Source organism: Tympanuchus pallidicinctus, unplaced genomic scaffold (genome assembly GCF_026119805.1).
Source record: "Tympanuchus pallidicinctus isolate F22 unplaced genomic scaffold, pur_lepc_1.0 scaffold1, whole genome shotgun sequence".
Classification (NCBI taxonomy): Eukaryota; Metazoa; Chordata; class Aves; order Galliformes; family Phasianidae; genus Tympanuchus; species Tympanuchus pallidicinctus.
Window position 1 is genome coordinate 80,170,048 of NW_026294618.1, and position 16,256 is coordinate 80,186,303.

Below are 16,256 nucleotides of genomic sequence, written 5' to 3' on the forward strand. Positions count from 1 at the left end.
TGAATTGTGAAGCACTGCTATATTTCTCACAAAGAGCCCACATACTCAGGGTAATATTTGAATCTACAAGCAGCCAAAACAAGAATTCTGAAAAGTTGCGGATTCCTTCAAGGTTCACTTTTGATGATGCAGTTTATTGAGAAAACAACACTTATATACAACTGGAACATTGAGCAATGAACAACCAACAAATTGAACATATGTGAACATCACAATGAACAAGAAACACAATTATATTTGATTTAAATTAGATAAGCCCACGCAAAGCCTAACCTACTACTTAAATCAACAGAAAATCTCTCAACTGATTTTTCTCTTAAGGAAAACAGAGTTCAGATTATTAAAGTAGAAATTTGAAAACAGCTAGTATTTTCCATATCCACAGACAGTCAAATTAAAGCTCACTCTCTCTTAACAGATTAGCAGTAATTGACTTTTAAATCTGATGTGAATGAACTGGGACTAGGTTACTGAATCCTGTATATAACAAAAAAAGATGTAAATTTAAATAAAATAAATTTAAATACTTAATATATCCCAGGTTAGAGAAAGTTCCAGGAAACACTGCAGCAACAGCAATATGATTCCAGACAGAGAGAAAACAAAAAGGAGAAACAGGCAGACTGGGGGAATCCTGTAGGAAAAGTAAGAGCTGTGAGGACAGGAGACAAGCAGAAGTAGCTCAGACTACAGGAATCAGACCTTCATGTTACTCTTCCCATTAAAATGAATAAAATCTTGCTGCATTACATTCTCTTCATCAGTTCATCATCCACATTCAGTTAAACTATAGATTCCTTGCCAAAATTCACTACACCAAGGAAAAAAAAAAAAAAGAAAAAAAAAGAAAAAGGCATGTAAAAACACTTTTTTGCCAAGTCACTTCAACTTGTGAAACAGATGCATGCATGCAACTATATAACAGCCTTTCTACAGCCTTTCTCCTCACAACTCCGGCTATAGAAGATGCTGATAAACAATTCAGAGGACAAATCATGCTTCAAAAACTCAATATAACTTTTCATTAAAGACAAAAGTTCTTGACGTCAATTGTTAAACTTATTTATTGGATTCTAGGTACTAATCATAAACCACCTAGCAATGATAGCTCAGGAGTACAGAGACATGGGATGTAGAACAAAAACAACACAGAAAATGAATTATTTCTGGTACATGTACAAATTCCCTACTTTCTCTCCAGAAAGAATCTGCAGCCACTACTGTTCACTTGAATTGCATGGCACAGAGTTTTAGAGGTGCAGACCCTCATCTCAACAATAATACAGCCCAACTTCAGATATTTCAAGGCCAGCTGGTACTGTTTGGACATACAGCATTTGTTGTAAAACAGTGTTGCAAACTGCTTAATACAGGCAGCTGTAGAGATGTATCTGCCAGTCTGCAGGAGTCAATGAGTAACTGTGAAAGCTGTGAAAAAACAGCTTACCTTCTTCTAACAGAATGGATATGCCAAGATGCTAAACACAAAAGAGATGAGTAGAAGATCTGACAAAGAAATGTACTTACACTGCACTAACCGTGTAGCTCTCCATCCACTACAAAAGCTCAGGGCCTTGAGCAGCAGGAGGTACTGGGGTGGCAGATTTATACCTAAGCAGACAGAAGTCACCACTCCTTCAGATTTTTAGCTATGATAATCTAAACTCTGATGACATTTATGTAACAAATCAATTATTCTTTTTTATTTTTGAACATTTACCTATGCTATTCTATTCGGCTGGAAGGAACGGGAAAAGAAAAACTCTGATTTCCTGATGGGTTGTTAATATCTACTACCAGGGCATATTACTTAAGTGGTTGTTCACTTATTTCCACTGTTTTTATTTTTATCATAGTAATCAAATACACACAGTGTTAGAAAATCTAGTCAATCTATGTGTAAGTACCAGATACTTGCATTTTCCTCATATTATACTACATTATGTTAATCTGTGCTTTGTCTCTGTAATAGAACCATTTCCAAAGACAAACTGACTCAAATTCTGTCATGGACTCTTGGTGTGACTTCTACATTACCCCAGACAACACTGCAGTAAAGCTCATGAATGGCCTTTGAGAAGTCTGTCGGTGGTTTTGAGCAGTTAGCAAAATTCGAATGTAGGCACACTCTGTAAAGAGCACAAGTCACATGGAAGGCACCTAGGAGCAACATGTCTGTGTTCACTGGACTGCGTAAATGTCTTTGAGATAAGCATTTGATTTGCTCTCTTTTATTCACTACAGCCAGATCACCAATTCCTAACAACTTCAGCCAAACCAGCTTTGGACCTGCTCACCCATACCTTACTTAGACATTTGCACATGTTAAGCAACCGTAAGAGTGATTTCACATCCTGCCACACCACAGAATATGAACATTTCACCCAGTTTTTCTCAGTTTAGGAGTTTTAGGAACCTATTCTAAATTCAAGCTAAATGATAAGCTCCATTTAACAAATATACGAATATGGTATTCCGATTAAAATTGGTATGTGGGATATGAATACGCTATTCCATTAAAAATTTGAACCAGTACTTTTATTACCTGTATCCTGTACAAAACCTGTGGAGCTTCTGCATGTAATTTAACTAGTACAACTGCTGGGAACCAGTTCAGAGACAGCTGAGGGTTCTAACCTAAACACATCATCAAGAGAAGGGAAAGGGAGCCAGGCCTCAAGAATTCTGGGATCCACAAAGTACTATCTTCTAAGCAGTTCTATCCTCTAGCAACTGCTACAACATACAGGCCTAAATGTCTACTCTTAAATACTCCATTAAATACCACTGGCTCTGGTATTTGCTGACTGCTCCAGCCACAACAACAAATTACCAATGCCTTCATTTGCAAATTTGATGGTAAGTCACCACCTGTCAAAATAGAAACCAACAAACGTTTTCTTAGGGGAAAAACAATGTATAGCTTTTCTGCTTCCTCTGAAATCACAGCTGAATTCTGATTCCATATCAAGGGTCTCTGGGTGGGTGACTTTGTATAAGCAGAATGATCATGGAACAATCAGACAAAAATGCCTTCTGATCTTCACACTGACTTTAGCGTACAAAGCATGTGAGTAGATATTCACATGCATTTGGCTAGGAAACTTAATTTAGTTAAAGTAAAAAAACTACTGATATCATTTGCTTTCTTTTCTCTCATGGAAATCAAGTCAGGTAATAAACTGAAGATTCTCTGATTTGTTGTTATGATTAGTAAAGATGAAGAAGCATTAAGTTCATTTCAACTTTTCAGCAATGATGAAAAACACAGAGCTCCACCATAAACTGTCATATTGAACAAGCAAAACAGATTTGCATGGAAAAAGGATTAAATGGAGCTATAAAGGAAGGAAAGTGCAATGAAAAACAGCTACTTTCCTAAGAACACTGGCCAATTCTTCCTCTCTGCTGTCTTTCATGTAATTCTTGGATTAATTTCTCTCATTGCCATTCCTGTTGTCATTCAAACTTTTTAGAGCTTGTTTGAAAGTAGAGTTGCACAATTTTGCTTACTTTAGAAATTCATTTTCACATTTAAATCAGTTTTACAAATACTGAATTTGCTCTTGCTGAAGTTAATTTTTGGCCACAGATTTCTGTGAATAAAAATCTTTAAAATTCACTTGGAATTAGTTCATTAAATAAAAAGAATTTAGAAACTACATAGGAGTTGGCCCTAAGTCCGAATTCAATCAATGGAAGAAAAATAAGAGAAAAAGAGGACAAGGGAATTTAAAGATAATGATAACTACAGCTGAAGTACTAACTAGACAAAATGGTTCAGTGTTGGCAATATAGTTAATTCTGTTGTCTAGAAAGCTGACAACAGGTCTATCTTACAGTTTCTGACAAGAATGCAATGAACAGGTGGTCGGTTCTGCTCAACCTCTGTTGCAATTAAAGAAAGTGATCATGCAGTTCTGAATAATTACAGTATCTCATGACTCAGTTAAACCCTGATGCTTACAAGTGCGCTGATATTAAGCCATAACAGCACAATTTATTTCCACTGCAAGAAAAAAACAACCTAGATTTTAGAAGAACATTCAAGAGCTACATCTCATATTAGGAGTTAATAAATGCAGAGAATACTTAGCATGAGAACACTCACACAAAAGCACAGGTCAGTCCTGTGTGATATCATCCTTTGCCAGTAGTAATATTTTGCTGGCACTGTGTTTAAGGCAGAGATCTATACTAGGCCACAAAGATTTTGGGGGTGTTTGAGGGTGGATAATGTTAGAAGAACAAGCACAGTTCAGGTCCCTTAGACACTATTTCTTTGAATAAAAAGGTAGAAATTGTTAAGTTGTGGAAGGGATAAAGACCGTAAGAAAAGACGGTGCTATACTGGCTTTTGTTTTGAATGATTTTTGGGGTGCGAATTGTTATTTCTATAGGACCTGATTCTTTTTGCTTTGAGATTCTCTCTTATCTTTTCATTAAGATTCTTGGCAGAGGGCTAATGTCATGGGAAATAGACATTTTTCTTCAACAGTGAGTCATAGAACAAGATCAAAAAGAATCTGCAATAGCGTATGGTCTGTAAGGCTTATTAGTATCCAAAAAATTAATTGTGCTCATCAAAGATTACAAACTGAAAATCCTGTTCTTTCTCCGAGTGCCTAAACTCAGAACATCTGGCACAAACTTCTTTTTCTTGTTCTTTTTTTTTTTTTTTTTTAAATTAAATATTTTCTATAGCAGTGACTAACAGCTAGGTTACATCCCTTGCGTGTCCACAACTTGAAAAAGTACATTTGTTTGATCAAACTGCAGAGAAATATAATCACTGACACGAAAGGTCTTAACTACCAAAGACAAGACATGCTCCATCCATCTCAGTAAGTTCCTGCATGGACTACAACTACAATCTTTGTATTTTTACTTTTCAAAAGAAAAAAAAAATCCAACTTTTTGGACCTACACTTACACAAAACAATTGCACCCCCAGTAGCTAGTCTCAACTCTATCATGCTCCAAAGGCTTCTGAGCCATAACGTAATCGGCAACCAAGGCTGGGCGCTGGCTCATAAGCAAGATCCTGCCTCAGAACTCAAGGCTAAATGAGGCGGCCGTGGCATGTATTAAAAATGATAGACAATGAAGTTGCATGCATCTTCACTGACACACATGACAAGACAGATGACAACAGTGGGAAGGGATAGGACAGCATGCAAATGTCAGTACTCAGAAGTAATTTGGCAGTGAAAAATACTGTAATATTCTTGATGAAGTCTAGTCAATTTTATTGGAAACAACAAAGAGAAAGCATTTCTCCTATGGTGTTTCTACTGATTCATTGCTGCCATTTGTTGTATTTCTTCCAGTTTTAAGCACAATCAGCACACAGCAGGGAAATTCTTTCAAATTACATATTGTGATAAATTAGCATACTATTTGCTATATTGATATGTAGCTCATTTTATCACTATGGTAATGCAAAGGAAAACCATATTTATCCTATACTAGCTTAGTTTTCTTCTGACAAGGCTATTTGTCACCACAGGAAATTCCATGTTCATAAAACTGGATGGCTGACATTTCCAGCATATGCTTTGAGAGGAATAACAATCCTCCTAATCAATTTTGCCAATTACATCAGTGTTTGTCATAATACCAAAACACTTCTTCACATGCTGAAAGACCAACAAGGAGCTTTTCCTAAGTCACCTGGATCTGGAAAGCGAGAGGTTGCATTCTCATTAATGTGTAAACACATCGAATAAGTGAAATAGTAAGCAATTTAATCCAGACATGGATGGATAATTAATTCTGTGATGTAAAATGAGAGCCAGATCCCTTACAATACAGTGTAAAAAGCATAACACTCTATGAAGACTATGAGAAAGTTTATGTTGCCCTTAAATTCAGATCCAGGCTGAGCATATCCGTAAAGCATAATTTCTTGGATTAAAATAGCTTTCTGCAACTTCTTTCTTTTGTATTCTGAACAACTGCTTGTCAGTGACCAGATGAATTTTCACTTTCTAGACCAAAAATTTTTGATGATCTCTTGCAAGTTGTTTTAGAAATATGCGTAAAATTTAAGTAATCACCTTCACGAGTGAAAAATAAGCTTTTCTCAAGATAGAAGTTTGATTTCAAAATTTTCCTTTTGACTATAAGAAATGACAATTTTGTGCTTTGAAAAGCTGACTAGGGTCAAGATTAATACAGCATCCATTAATTAGTTTGTTGATATCATAAAGACTTTTCTTGACATCCCACTAATGAATGAGAGAATTTGCATCTCAGCAGGTAAACATGTTTGATATTTCCTTAATCTACTGCACAGCATTTGCTGCAGCCAAAAATAAGAGAGAAAGCAGGATGCAGAGTTAAAACAATTTTTGAAAGAGATTACTAGTTACAAAGGAATATGAATGAAGGATAACTTTCAAAAATAACACATATTCTGTACTGATGTGTTCCATAAACATTTTCTTTGCTAATGGAAGCCTTCAAGGAACAAATGGTTATTTCATATGCCTTCCATTCTGCTCAAGTCATGTTAGATTTTCATTGTAGCTCTGCCTTTTATTTTCTTCTGTTCTCCTTGCCTTGGTTAGATTAGAGAGGTAGGGTGTTAATGGGGTACTTGATGAAGACTGAAGGCCTATTTTCTCCCCCTTTGGAGACCAGCCTGATTTGAACAAATTGAGAAGAGTGAAGCAGTCTCTTCATGTCCTTGGGAAAAGCCTTTGCCATTTCAGCATTACAAGACACGGTCCCCTTTCTTCACAGTGAAGAAGAAAGAAAAGGTGCCAGCACAAGAAGGTTCTGAATAATTTTATATAACGTCAGTGGGGCAGCAAAAGCTCCCTTTCAATCTCCTTTATGGTTGGTGAGCATGCGAACGCAAGGTGGATCCAGGAGGGGAATGCAAAGAACTAGTGCTTGCAGCTCGAACAGGACGAGAAACAAGCTGCTGTTCACCAGTCCCCACCTCTGTCGTTGCCACTTCCTTACAACCCTCATCCTTGTGGGTACCACTTTGTGCAGGGCACTCAAAATGCACACAGTGAAACACCTGGAGAGAACAAAAAAGGAAGATAAACAATTAAATGCTGGCAAAAGCATGATCAAAGTAAGATGAAATCTATATGCAAGTATGCAGGCCAGATCAGTGCAAAAGCACTGATAAGAATAAAATAAGAATGCCTCAACATGAGCTCACAACCATTATTCCATGTGACAGCAATGTTACAAGGTGATACAAGTTATAAGAGTGGAGCAAGAGAAGGCCTACAAATTATACAAACTGTTACATATGACACTGAAAATCAGAAAGATGGTTCTAAGGCAGATAGAGATAGTTGTGATTTTTCCTTTGCCAGACAACATAAATATTTAATACATGCTATTGGAAAACAACAACAATTACGTTAATTGTTTTATACATCTAATATGATTTAAGCACATCTCCAAAAGACTGCTATTCACACACACCAGAAATGGAATTTAAATTGTTACCAATATGATCCTATTTCAAGATAGCCCACTTCTGTAACAACAACAGTAGCTCTACAGATGTTTTATGTAGTTATGCAGAAATGTATTCAAGACTGCTCAAGGAAACTGCTACTGAAGCAGATGGAATGTGTCCTTTATTACAGTGATCAGTTTTGGAGGCTTCAAACAATACCTGGACCACTATCATTGATCTTATACGTAGCTGATGTCTTTAAAGCTCTTCTCACAAAGAAGTGCAATTGCTTCTAATCCTAACTGCTCTTTCCCAGGCCTTGTCAAGTTAAAATGGACAAAATCAAATACCATAAACAAAACATAGGTATACTACATATTCATAGAGGAATACACAGTATTATATTTTTTATCCTTTCTTTAATACAACTGAAAATCCTATTACTCTTTTTGTCCATCCCTGCACAAGTGCATATTGAGCAGACATCTGCAATGACATGTCTGCAATAGCCCCTGGGTCTTTTCTGAGAAGGTAGCTAGCTAATTCAAATTCTAACAGCATGAATGAAATGAACAAAAAAACCAAAAAGAAAAAAACAACATTCACAGTCACTGGCTTTATTTTTTTTAAATCTCCGTTATATTTTCTGGTTCCTTTCAATGTAGAAATTCCTTCAGATTTTATGTAGATACACTGTGATGTATGTTCATATTTCCACATATATGTACCTATGTTCACATAAAGATGCACTGCCACCTCTCTATCTGCACCATTGCCACATGTGCAAAGAACGGAAAAACGGCTTTTTCTCTGCATTTCTTCTGGTGATTTTTTTCTAAAGTCAAGCTAATGTCTACAGTGGAGTGAGTTCCCTCCATCTGCTACTGCTCTTAAGAAGCCAATTTTTGTGTTCAGTTCCATTTCTTGAGAAGCCACTTTTACATTCATTGCTCTCCTTTGCTTTTTAAAGTAACAGCCATTGACATTTTTCCAGCCATACTTATCAGAATCAGTATTTTTAGAAGAGAACAATGTATCTCATCAATACATAGCTTTCCTTGAAAGACAGTACACTCTAAAGAAAGGAATGGGTATCTATGATTTAGAAATTCCTTATTTCTACTGTATCTTAAACCAACAAGGTTTCTCACCTGAAGTTTCACTTCCTATAGTATGTTAAAACATAGTACAGTTAGCACTGAAATTTACCTGATACTAGTCTATAACATCTGAAGTAACTAATTCTTAAATTACAACTTTTCTTGTTACCACTCTTTCACACTAAATTCTCAGCATCTGGCAAATGTTACTAACTCTGAGAATTCACAACATCATTTTCAGTTACTCTGTCACTTTAACATATGCAGAATACACCTTGTGAAAGAATCAGATAGACCTCATGTACTTCAGTATTGGAATTATGTATTTAAGCCCAGCACTCTTGAAACAAAAAATCTGGTATGATTTTCTCTATAAAAGCTGAGATCACACTTCAGTATCATTCTCTAATTAGTAGCATGTTAAGTCCACCTGGAGATTTGAAAGAAGGTTTGACATACAAAGCAAGTACATATAAGCTGGTGCAGTAATTTGTTAGACAAGGCTTTCCCATTAGCAATTAGATGCTTTTTCCAGGTCAGTACTACTTGGAAGGAATAACAAGAGAAAGTGTATATATTCAGTTAGAAGCATCAGATGACCTGCCTGACAAATGGTAAAGAAGGCCAAGAAAAAATTATTTTATTTATGAAGGTGGTATATCTGTAAGCTCAAGAAAAATAGTTACATTTTTATCATGTTGTAAAATACAAAAGAAATTTACTAGGTCAAGTAAATCTATGAGCATCCTATCTTTCAACACACAGAAAATATGGTGAATGAAAGATGAGTTTAAAAGATGAAAACATTTACAAAACTGAGAAATTTTGTGGTTTTTTGTGCTTGCTTTTTTTGTAGCTTCAAAAATCAGATTGTGCCTCAAAGTTAAGAGGTATGTTGTGGCAGTGTACTGACACCACAAGTAGGTAATACTTTCCTACTCGTTACAGTTAAACTTGTGATGAGAACATGGTGCCATTGACATCTTTTGTTTAAAATGAAAACTATTTGCCATAACATACCACTTGCTGTGGGCAAATAATTCTGGAAATGCTTACATTCCTATGGAAGTGACTAGCAAGACTATCCACTCCAGAACAAACTGAAACTTTTGTTACAATGCTGTTATTCAAACTAGATTTATGGAAAATATCTTGCTACATACTTTGGACTTTATGACAAAATATTATACATTATTTGCTTAATATATATATATCAAAGGAGTATAATATGGTAGTCTGTGAAAGCTAAGAATGTTTTTTTTTAGAAGCTCTAGGGGCAATAAACTGTCTAAGAATTAAAATAAATAAGCATGGGGCACTGTGCTTAAAGACAAAAGGACTTAGAATGGCAATGCATTTATAGTTTCACCAAACCTTTGCATGAATAGGCATAACCTCAACTTCCACATGCTGATCTTCAGTGTAGTTATACAGTTCCATCTATCAGTAATTAAACAAAATATTAAATGTCTTGTAAATGTAAACAGACGTAATTAGAATTATGTTTAGAAGTCCATATGCCCATTACTTTTCCGGGCTATCTTTAAGAATTAAAAGCTGGAAGTAGTGTTTCTTGTAGGCTGATTTCCTAAGTTTAGTCAACACGTCTCATATTCTCTTTTAATGAAGATTAAGAAATCACAGGGATTGGCATGAGAGCAAATAGTACTGCCTATACTGATCAGTAATGGAAAAGGCCTTTTTCATGCACATATTACAAACACAGAGGCAGTTTCTGATTCTGTATTTCTGAGTACTCACTGATGAAGACTGAACTGTCCTCCGTAAGAGGCAGTCCTTATGAAAATTAAAATATAATTGATATTTTTGGTTCGATTTAATGGTCAGCTTCTTTCCAATTGTCTACTGAAAGCTAATGTTGACATCTCATTGTACAAACAGTGCTATCTGACAACTCATTCAATGCTAAGAACTAGACCCTCTTACACTAAATATCAGAATGATTGAAGGTGGAAGGGTTCCCTGCAGGTCATCTGATCCAATCCTAATTAGTAATCACTAATAATCACAAATCACTAATAAGGGTAGAACTGACAAGCTCTAACACCACTACCTATGGTTCACTGTAAAGGGTGAAAGTACAATGTTCTGTGGGTGTAGTACACAGAAGGACATAGAAGGAGCTGTCAGTGCCTCTAGTGTTTTGTTACATAAGGTCCTGATGTTGCAAAGACATATACATGTTCTTAAATATACAGACAGTAAATTGTTTCACTGAAATCAAGAGAATGATATTGCACTTGGTTGTCACAAGACATTTTTTCTGTGTAAGATGAACAGAAGAAATCCCTTCAGCCATTGTTGGCTAACTGATTTACCAAATATGAAAGCAGTTATAAGAGAAACTTATACAAATAAGATTTTCTTACGAAGAATGACATTTTTCTTGCTTTTGATTCATTAAGAAGATAATACAAAAGCAATAAACCAAGTAATCAGAAACTATACACCTTTCTCTAGTTCACTACAATGCTGCTTTCATCAGTCATCAAAATAAGGAATTATTTAAATATTAACCAAACCTGACAGAAACGCTTGTTTGCACAATGTACGGGTCAAAACCTGAAACACACTGATGGTACTCTGTCTGTAAAACACATCAAACCAAAATCATCTTCCACTCTAGCAACAACCTTACGAGTCTGTAGAGTGCAGAAGTATGATAACACCATTCACTAATATTTAAATACAGAAAGCACTCGTTTTCATTCTGCTAGATTTCTGGAGCAAAAAGAAGGAAGAAAAAAAGTTCTCTTTAGAGGGTATTATTAATTTCATGGCAAGATACCAAAAATCGTATAATGAAATATTCAAGAATATAAGTTGTATTAGCACATCCTTACCTCATTAGCTGTGTTCTGAGTTCCAACTATTCTGATAAAAGATGCAGGCTGTTTATCAAAAGTGATTGTTTGCCAGGATCTACAAAAAAAAAAAAAAAAAAATTCAGAAAGACATACAAATATTACATATGGTCACCACAGCTTGCAGTGAAGTACAGAGGGAGTTCATCCAAATGACAGTACATAATCACTTAAAGGGGCAAACAGAGAAACACTCTGTAGCACCTGAATTTCCAACGCAATTTGTTCATTCTTATTTTTAAGTGCCTTGTCTCTGCTTCTGTGTATTCATACGCAGTTTATATTACTATAACCTCCATGCAGGAATAATATTCATAGTACTACAAACAAGAGAGAAGACAAAAGTAGATGCCCCTTTAACTACTCATGAAAAATTTCAATCGTGAAAGTTCAGTTAAAGAAAATTGCAGCTGTAGGAAAAACAAACCACCACCCCAACTCATTCTGTAAGTGGAGCAGAGTGGGGGGCCCAGTCTTCCAAGTGACCTAATGCATTCTTCTCAGCTCAGACTGTGAGGATTTCTCCATCTCACCCTCCCAGAGCTAGAGTGTAGCTTTGTCTCTAAAAGCTTGATTGGGAACACTATAACCTTCCTGCCTCATTTGTACTCTTCTGATTTGGGTGAGGTACAGCACGTTACAAGGAGCTTCATGAATGGCTGGCAAAGGACATCACTGCCAATCACACCTTTGTGCTCACAGAACACACTGACAGTAAAACAGAAAAATTAAAAAGGTCACAGGAGTTAGAGGCTCCTATGCCAGTTTTCCATTGTGGCCGATAAGTGTTTTAACACAATAGAATTTATATTACCTTTTTACTCATAAAACATGAAATGTAGGTACAGAATACAACTTTTAGACTCTACCATAGAAGGCTTTAGAGATAAAATGTCATTAAGAATAACCAGATTAACTCACTAAACAGGATAAGCATTGGATGAAATTATACTGAAAGTGTCCAAAATACCTTTAGAAATGTTCACAGAAGAAATAAAGGACTCAACAGAACTGGAACAAAACACTTCTCACCATCAGTAAGTAGCAAGAAGGATTGAGAGAAAGGCCTCAGCAGATTCTTTTAGAACGCTCATCTAGATCAGCAACTCCAGGAATCTCTTAAGTTCTTCCACTTCCCTTCCTTTCTTCTGTACTGCTGTTATTTGGATTGGATTATAATTACCCTTTCAATAATTCCAAAACATGCTATAAAATATAAAAAAACTGAAGAATTTTTGAAAAAGAATGTGAGATTTGAATTGAGTTAGGGTTTTCAGTAAATTTGATCCTAAGAATATTTACTATTTTATTATGTCCATTATGTTCCCTTCCCACTGGGGGAAAAAAAGCCTGAAATGTTAAAATTATACACCGCTTGCAGAAGAGTTATTAAGATTCAAGAATACTGCCACCAGAGAATTAGCACTTGATGAGATAATGAGAACATCAGGTCTCTTAATTTATTCCCTTAGCAAAAAGAAAAAAGCATAGTAGAAAACAAGAAAAACTGATTTGAAAAAAGTTTGGAAATAAGGAAGATCAACCTTCATCACTAAAATGCTGCAACAACTTTGACTATAACAGAGCACTTGAGAACATCATAGAAGAACCACATAGAATCACAGAATCAGAAGGTTGGAAAGGACCTACAAGATCATCTAGTCCAACTGTCTTCTCATTACCATTGCTACCACAAGCACTAAACCATATCTCATAGCTCCTCATCCAGGCGCCTCTTGAACACCGCCAGGGACGGCGACTCCACCACCTCCTGGGCAGCCATTCCAGTGCCTGACCACCCTCTGAGAGTAAAAGTTCTTCCTTATGTTCAACCAAAACCTCCTCTGATACAACTTATGGCCATTTCCTCAGCTAACATTGATATATACAAGGGAATATCTCTCCAATACAAGTATAATTATGCAGTAGAAAGATAATTTATGCAGTGTAACTATCTATACCAGTATGGGAAGACAGGTAACTGAAAAAAGTATCATGACTTATGTGTGCTCTCTTTTTATATTTTCTACTAATAAAATAAATTCATTCAGACTTCTATGTATGTATGAAGCCATAACAACCATCTTCAGTGGCATTCCTCAATTAAACAAAAGACATCCTTAGCAAACCTTCAGTTTCTTTTTAATTCTCTTATTTTACTGCAAGTTACACTTTTAACATAAGAATTTCTCCACAGAATTTTTATTTTGCAAATGTTTAGTCAAGCCATGAATATTTGTTTATTTCCTTTCCTCACGAGAAATAATACATTTATTCTCATAATTCCTTTTACAAAAATTTCCAGCAAATTCAATGGTGACACCAATCTCTGGTGTTGATGCATTCATATGTCACTATATCCAAGGAACAGCAGCATTAAACCTTATCTAAAGCATCTCTATTTTTGGTCTGGGATTAAATACTTCTGTAAAATAAGAGCCATTTCTTCACCTTGGCTCCCCTATGCCAAGGAAACAAACCTTTCAAGCTAATGACAGTGCTTTCCCATTAAGTGACATTGCCACCTTTGGACTTCCTGTATTTGTGTATTCTTTATTAGTGATTAGTGATTTTTCAGTATTTAGCTTTTTTAAATACTCAGGGAGTGTAGATGGTTTCTTTTTTTCTGCTTTCATACCCACCTTGGTGGCTGATTCTTTTGGGATTTGCACTTCAATCTACAGCAGTCTTGGTCATCACCTCTAAGATAACACTAGGAACTATCAGCGTACTCAGACTCGTACCAGGGTCCTCAAGATGAAATGCATCACTTTGGTATGGCCAGCAAAGGTCTCCTGATAAAGTAGCTCAATTTTCCAAAAGAAATTAGCCTTGCTACAGCTCCACGGTGCTTTATTTAACACTCTACATCTCACCTCTGCCACCCAGCTTCTAACTCTCTTGTTCTGTCTGACTCCCCTAAGGAGATGCAGTAATTGATGATTAGCATTCCTAAGCCATGCTTGCATCCTGTGAGCCTGTCATATTTAATTACATTTTAACTATATTCGTCTTCTATAATAGACTGAACATAATTTAGATAATTATCTTTTGCTCTCTTATTCTCTGACTCTGCCCATCTTACTTAGAACTCCTTGCAATGAAAATCACTTTCTCTGCTCAAAGATATAAACAGACTCTTGGGCAAAATGCTTTCATCTCTCCAACAGCTGTCACTGAAAACACGATGGTTCTGTGCATCCCACAACCTATTCACTATATTCTATTCTCAGCAAGAAGAATATCATTAGAAACCCCTCTACTTTCATGTTTTTTTTTCCTTTCTCTTTATTAGCCTATTGCAAGAAGAATGCAGGAAAAACTGATGTCCATGTAAATTATAATAATAGCTTGCTATTGCTTAAGCTATCTATAGCTTTAAAATTGCAATTCACCTCTTCAAGAATTTAATGGCTTTTCTCAGCATTTAAAATTCTTGCCTGGTTATCTCCATGAAAAACTGATATCTTTCTAGAGATTTATTATATAGAATGGGATATAAATAGTGACTCATCCCATTTATTTTCTCCTCTTCCAGAAGGAACAAATTAAGAAAGAAGTGGAAGCTTATCTCTTATTGAGATTTTCTAATGATCCACTGGCATTACAAAAATACTGCCGTACTGTGGGATCACCAGAGCAGCACTGATTATAGCTGAAATCAAGTTCAGGCTAAAGGCATAAGAGCAAAGAGAAAGATATTACTTGTAACCAAAATTCATCAAGATGTAATAACCATATCATATGCATTTCCTGGCTTGCCTTGGGTTAACTATGTGATTTTTGAGAGTGCATGCTGAAGCTCTTCCTTTTCCAAAGTGTCGTACAACCTCCATTTTTTGTTCCTCCCTCCAAAAACTAAGCAAAAGAGTTGAAAGAACAAGCAGAAATGAACAACAGTTGAAGAATTTCAACTTTCAGTAAGTAACCTCCACTTTGCTTTCTAATGCTTGCCTGCACGCGTCTTATTCTGTCAGTGACAAAACACACCTCAGGTTATTTGGATGTGGAATACTTCAGTGATGACTACAACTTTTAGCTGAAATCCAGTATTCATTGTGATGAATGTGGAGGCATTTGTAAAAGGAGATGAAAGGAAAAGGAAAGAGTAGTTGTGTTGACTTTCGATAAATCAGTCTGATGACTGCAGTGAAAACAAGACAGCAAGCAAGTAACTACCACACGAAGCTGCCAAATAAAAAGCTGTGTACACGAGTAAGCAACCAACAGAGACAGGAAAAGCACTGTAGTACATACTGCATGGTAAGTATTACATTTCCTGCTCTATTAACAAATAATATATTTGCCTCTGTTGTAGAGCATCTAACAGTACAGGTAAATGCTTTAAAAATGCTATAACATTATTGCGATACTGACTTATCTTTATAAAATAAGATCTACAGCTACCTCATAAATTGCCAATAAAAAAACGTGTTTTCCATTATAACAGTACTAAACAATAAAGCAAAATAAAACTATTCCTGCTAAAGCTGTCATTAAACAGCATATTAATTCAGAGTGCCAAAGCCATAAATAACAGAAGTCAGCCACACTTGGTGCTCAGCCACTTCCTTTTCATTCTGTTTTCCAGGTCACTAACGGGGAGAGAGAAAGTAGAAGAAATGGACTGTGAAGACTGAAAGGTCCTCTGCATTTTAGTTTTTAACTTACACACAAATTAAGTGCAGTTCTACCTATTATCTCTGTCGACTCAAACCTGAGCCCTAAAACTGGGTTTCCATGTATTCCATCATGACAGCACACTCACAAACGAGGGATGCAAGGTAGAAGCTTGAAGTAACAGTTTGCCTTCTGCAGCTCTCTTAGGGCCAAAACTTACCA

The 16,256-nt window shown here is 36.0% G+C and overlaps 1 protein-coding gene and 1 long non-coding RNA gene across 2 annotated transcripts in view; both read right to left on the reverse strand.

Moving 5' to 3' along the window:
• LOC128086990 (uncharacterized) overlaps positions 1-16,256 on the reverse strand; it is a 435,001-nt gene that overhangs the window by 75,155 nt on the left and 343,590 nt on the right. The gene's annotated exons all lie outside the window — the stretch shown is intronic.
• Positions 114-16,256, reverse strand: part of BTBD9 (BTB domain containing 9) — a 110,122-nt gene continuing 93,979 nt past the window's right edge. The window contains exons 11-12 of the mRNA XM_052693216.1: positions 11,394-11,472; positions 114-7,033 (exon numbers count right to left, since the gene is read on the reverse strand). Of these exons, the coding sequence (XP_052549176.1) occupies positions 6,839-7,033; positions 11,394-11,472 (274 nt within the window). The 3' untranslated portion in view covers positions 114-6,838. The remainder of the gene's footprint in view (positions 7,034-11,393; positions 11,473-16,256) is intronic.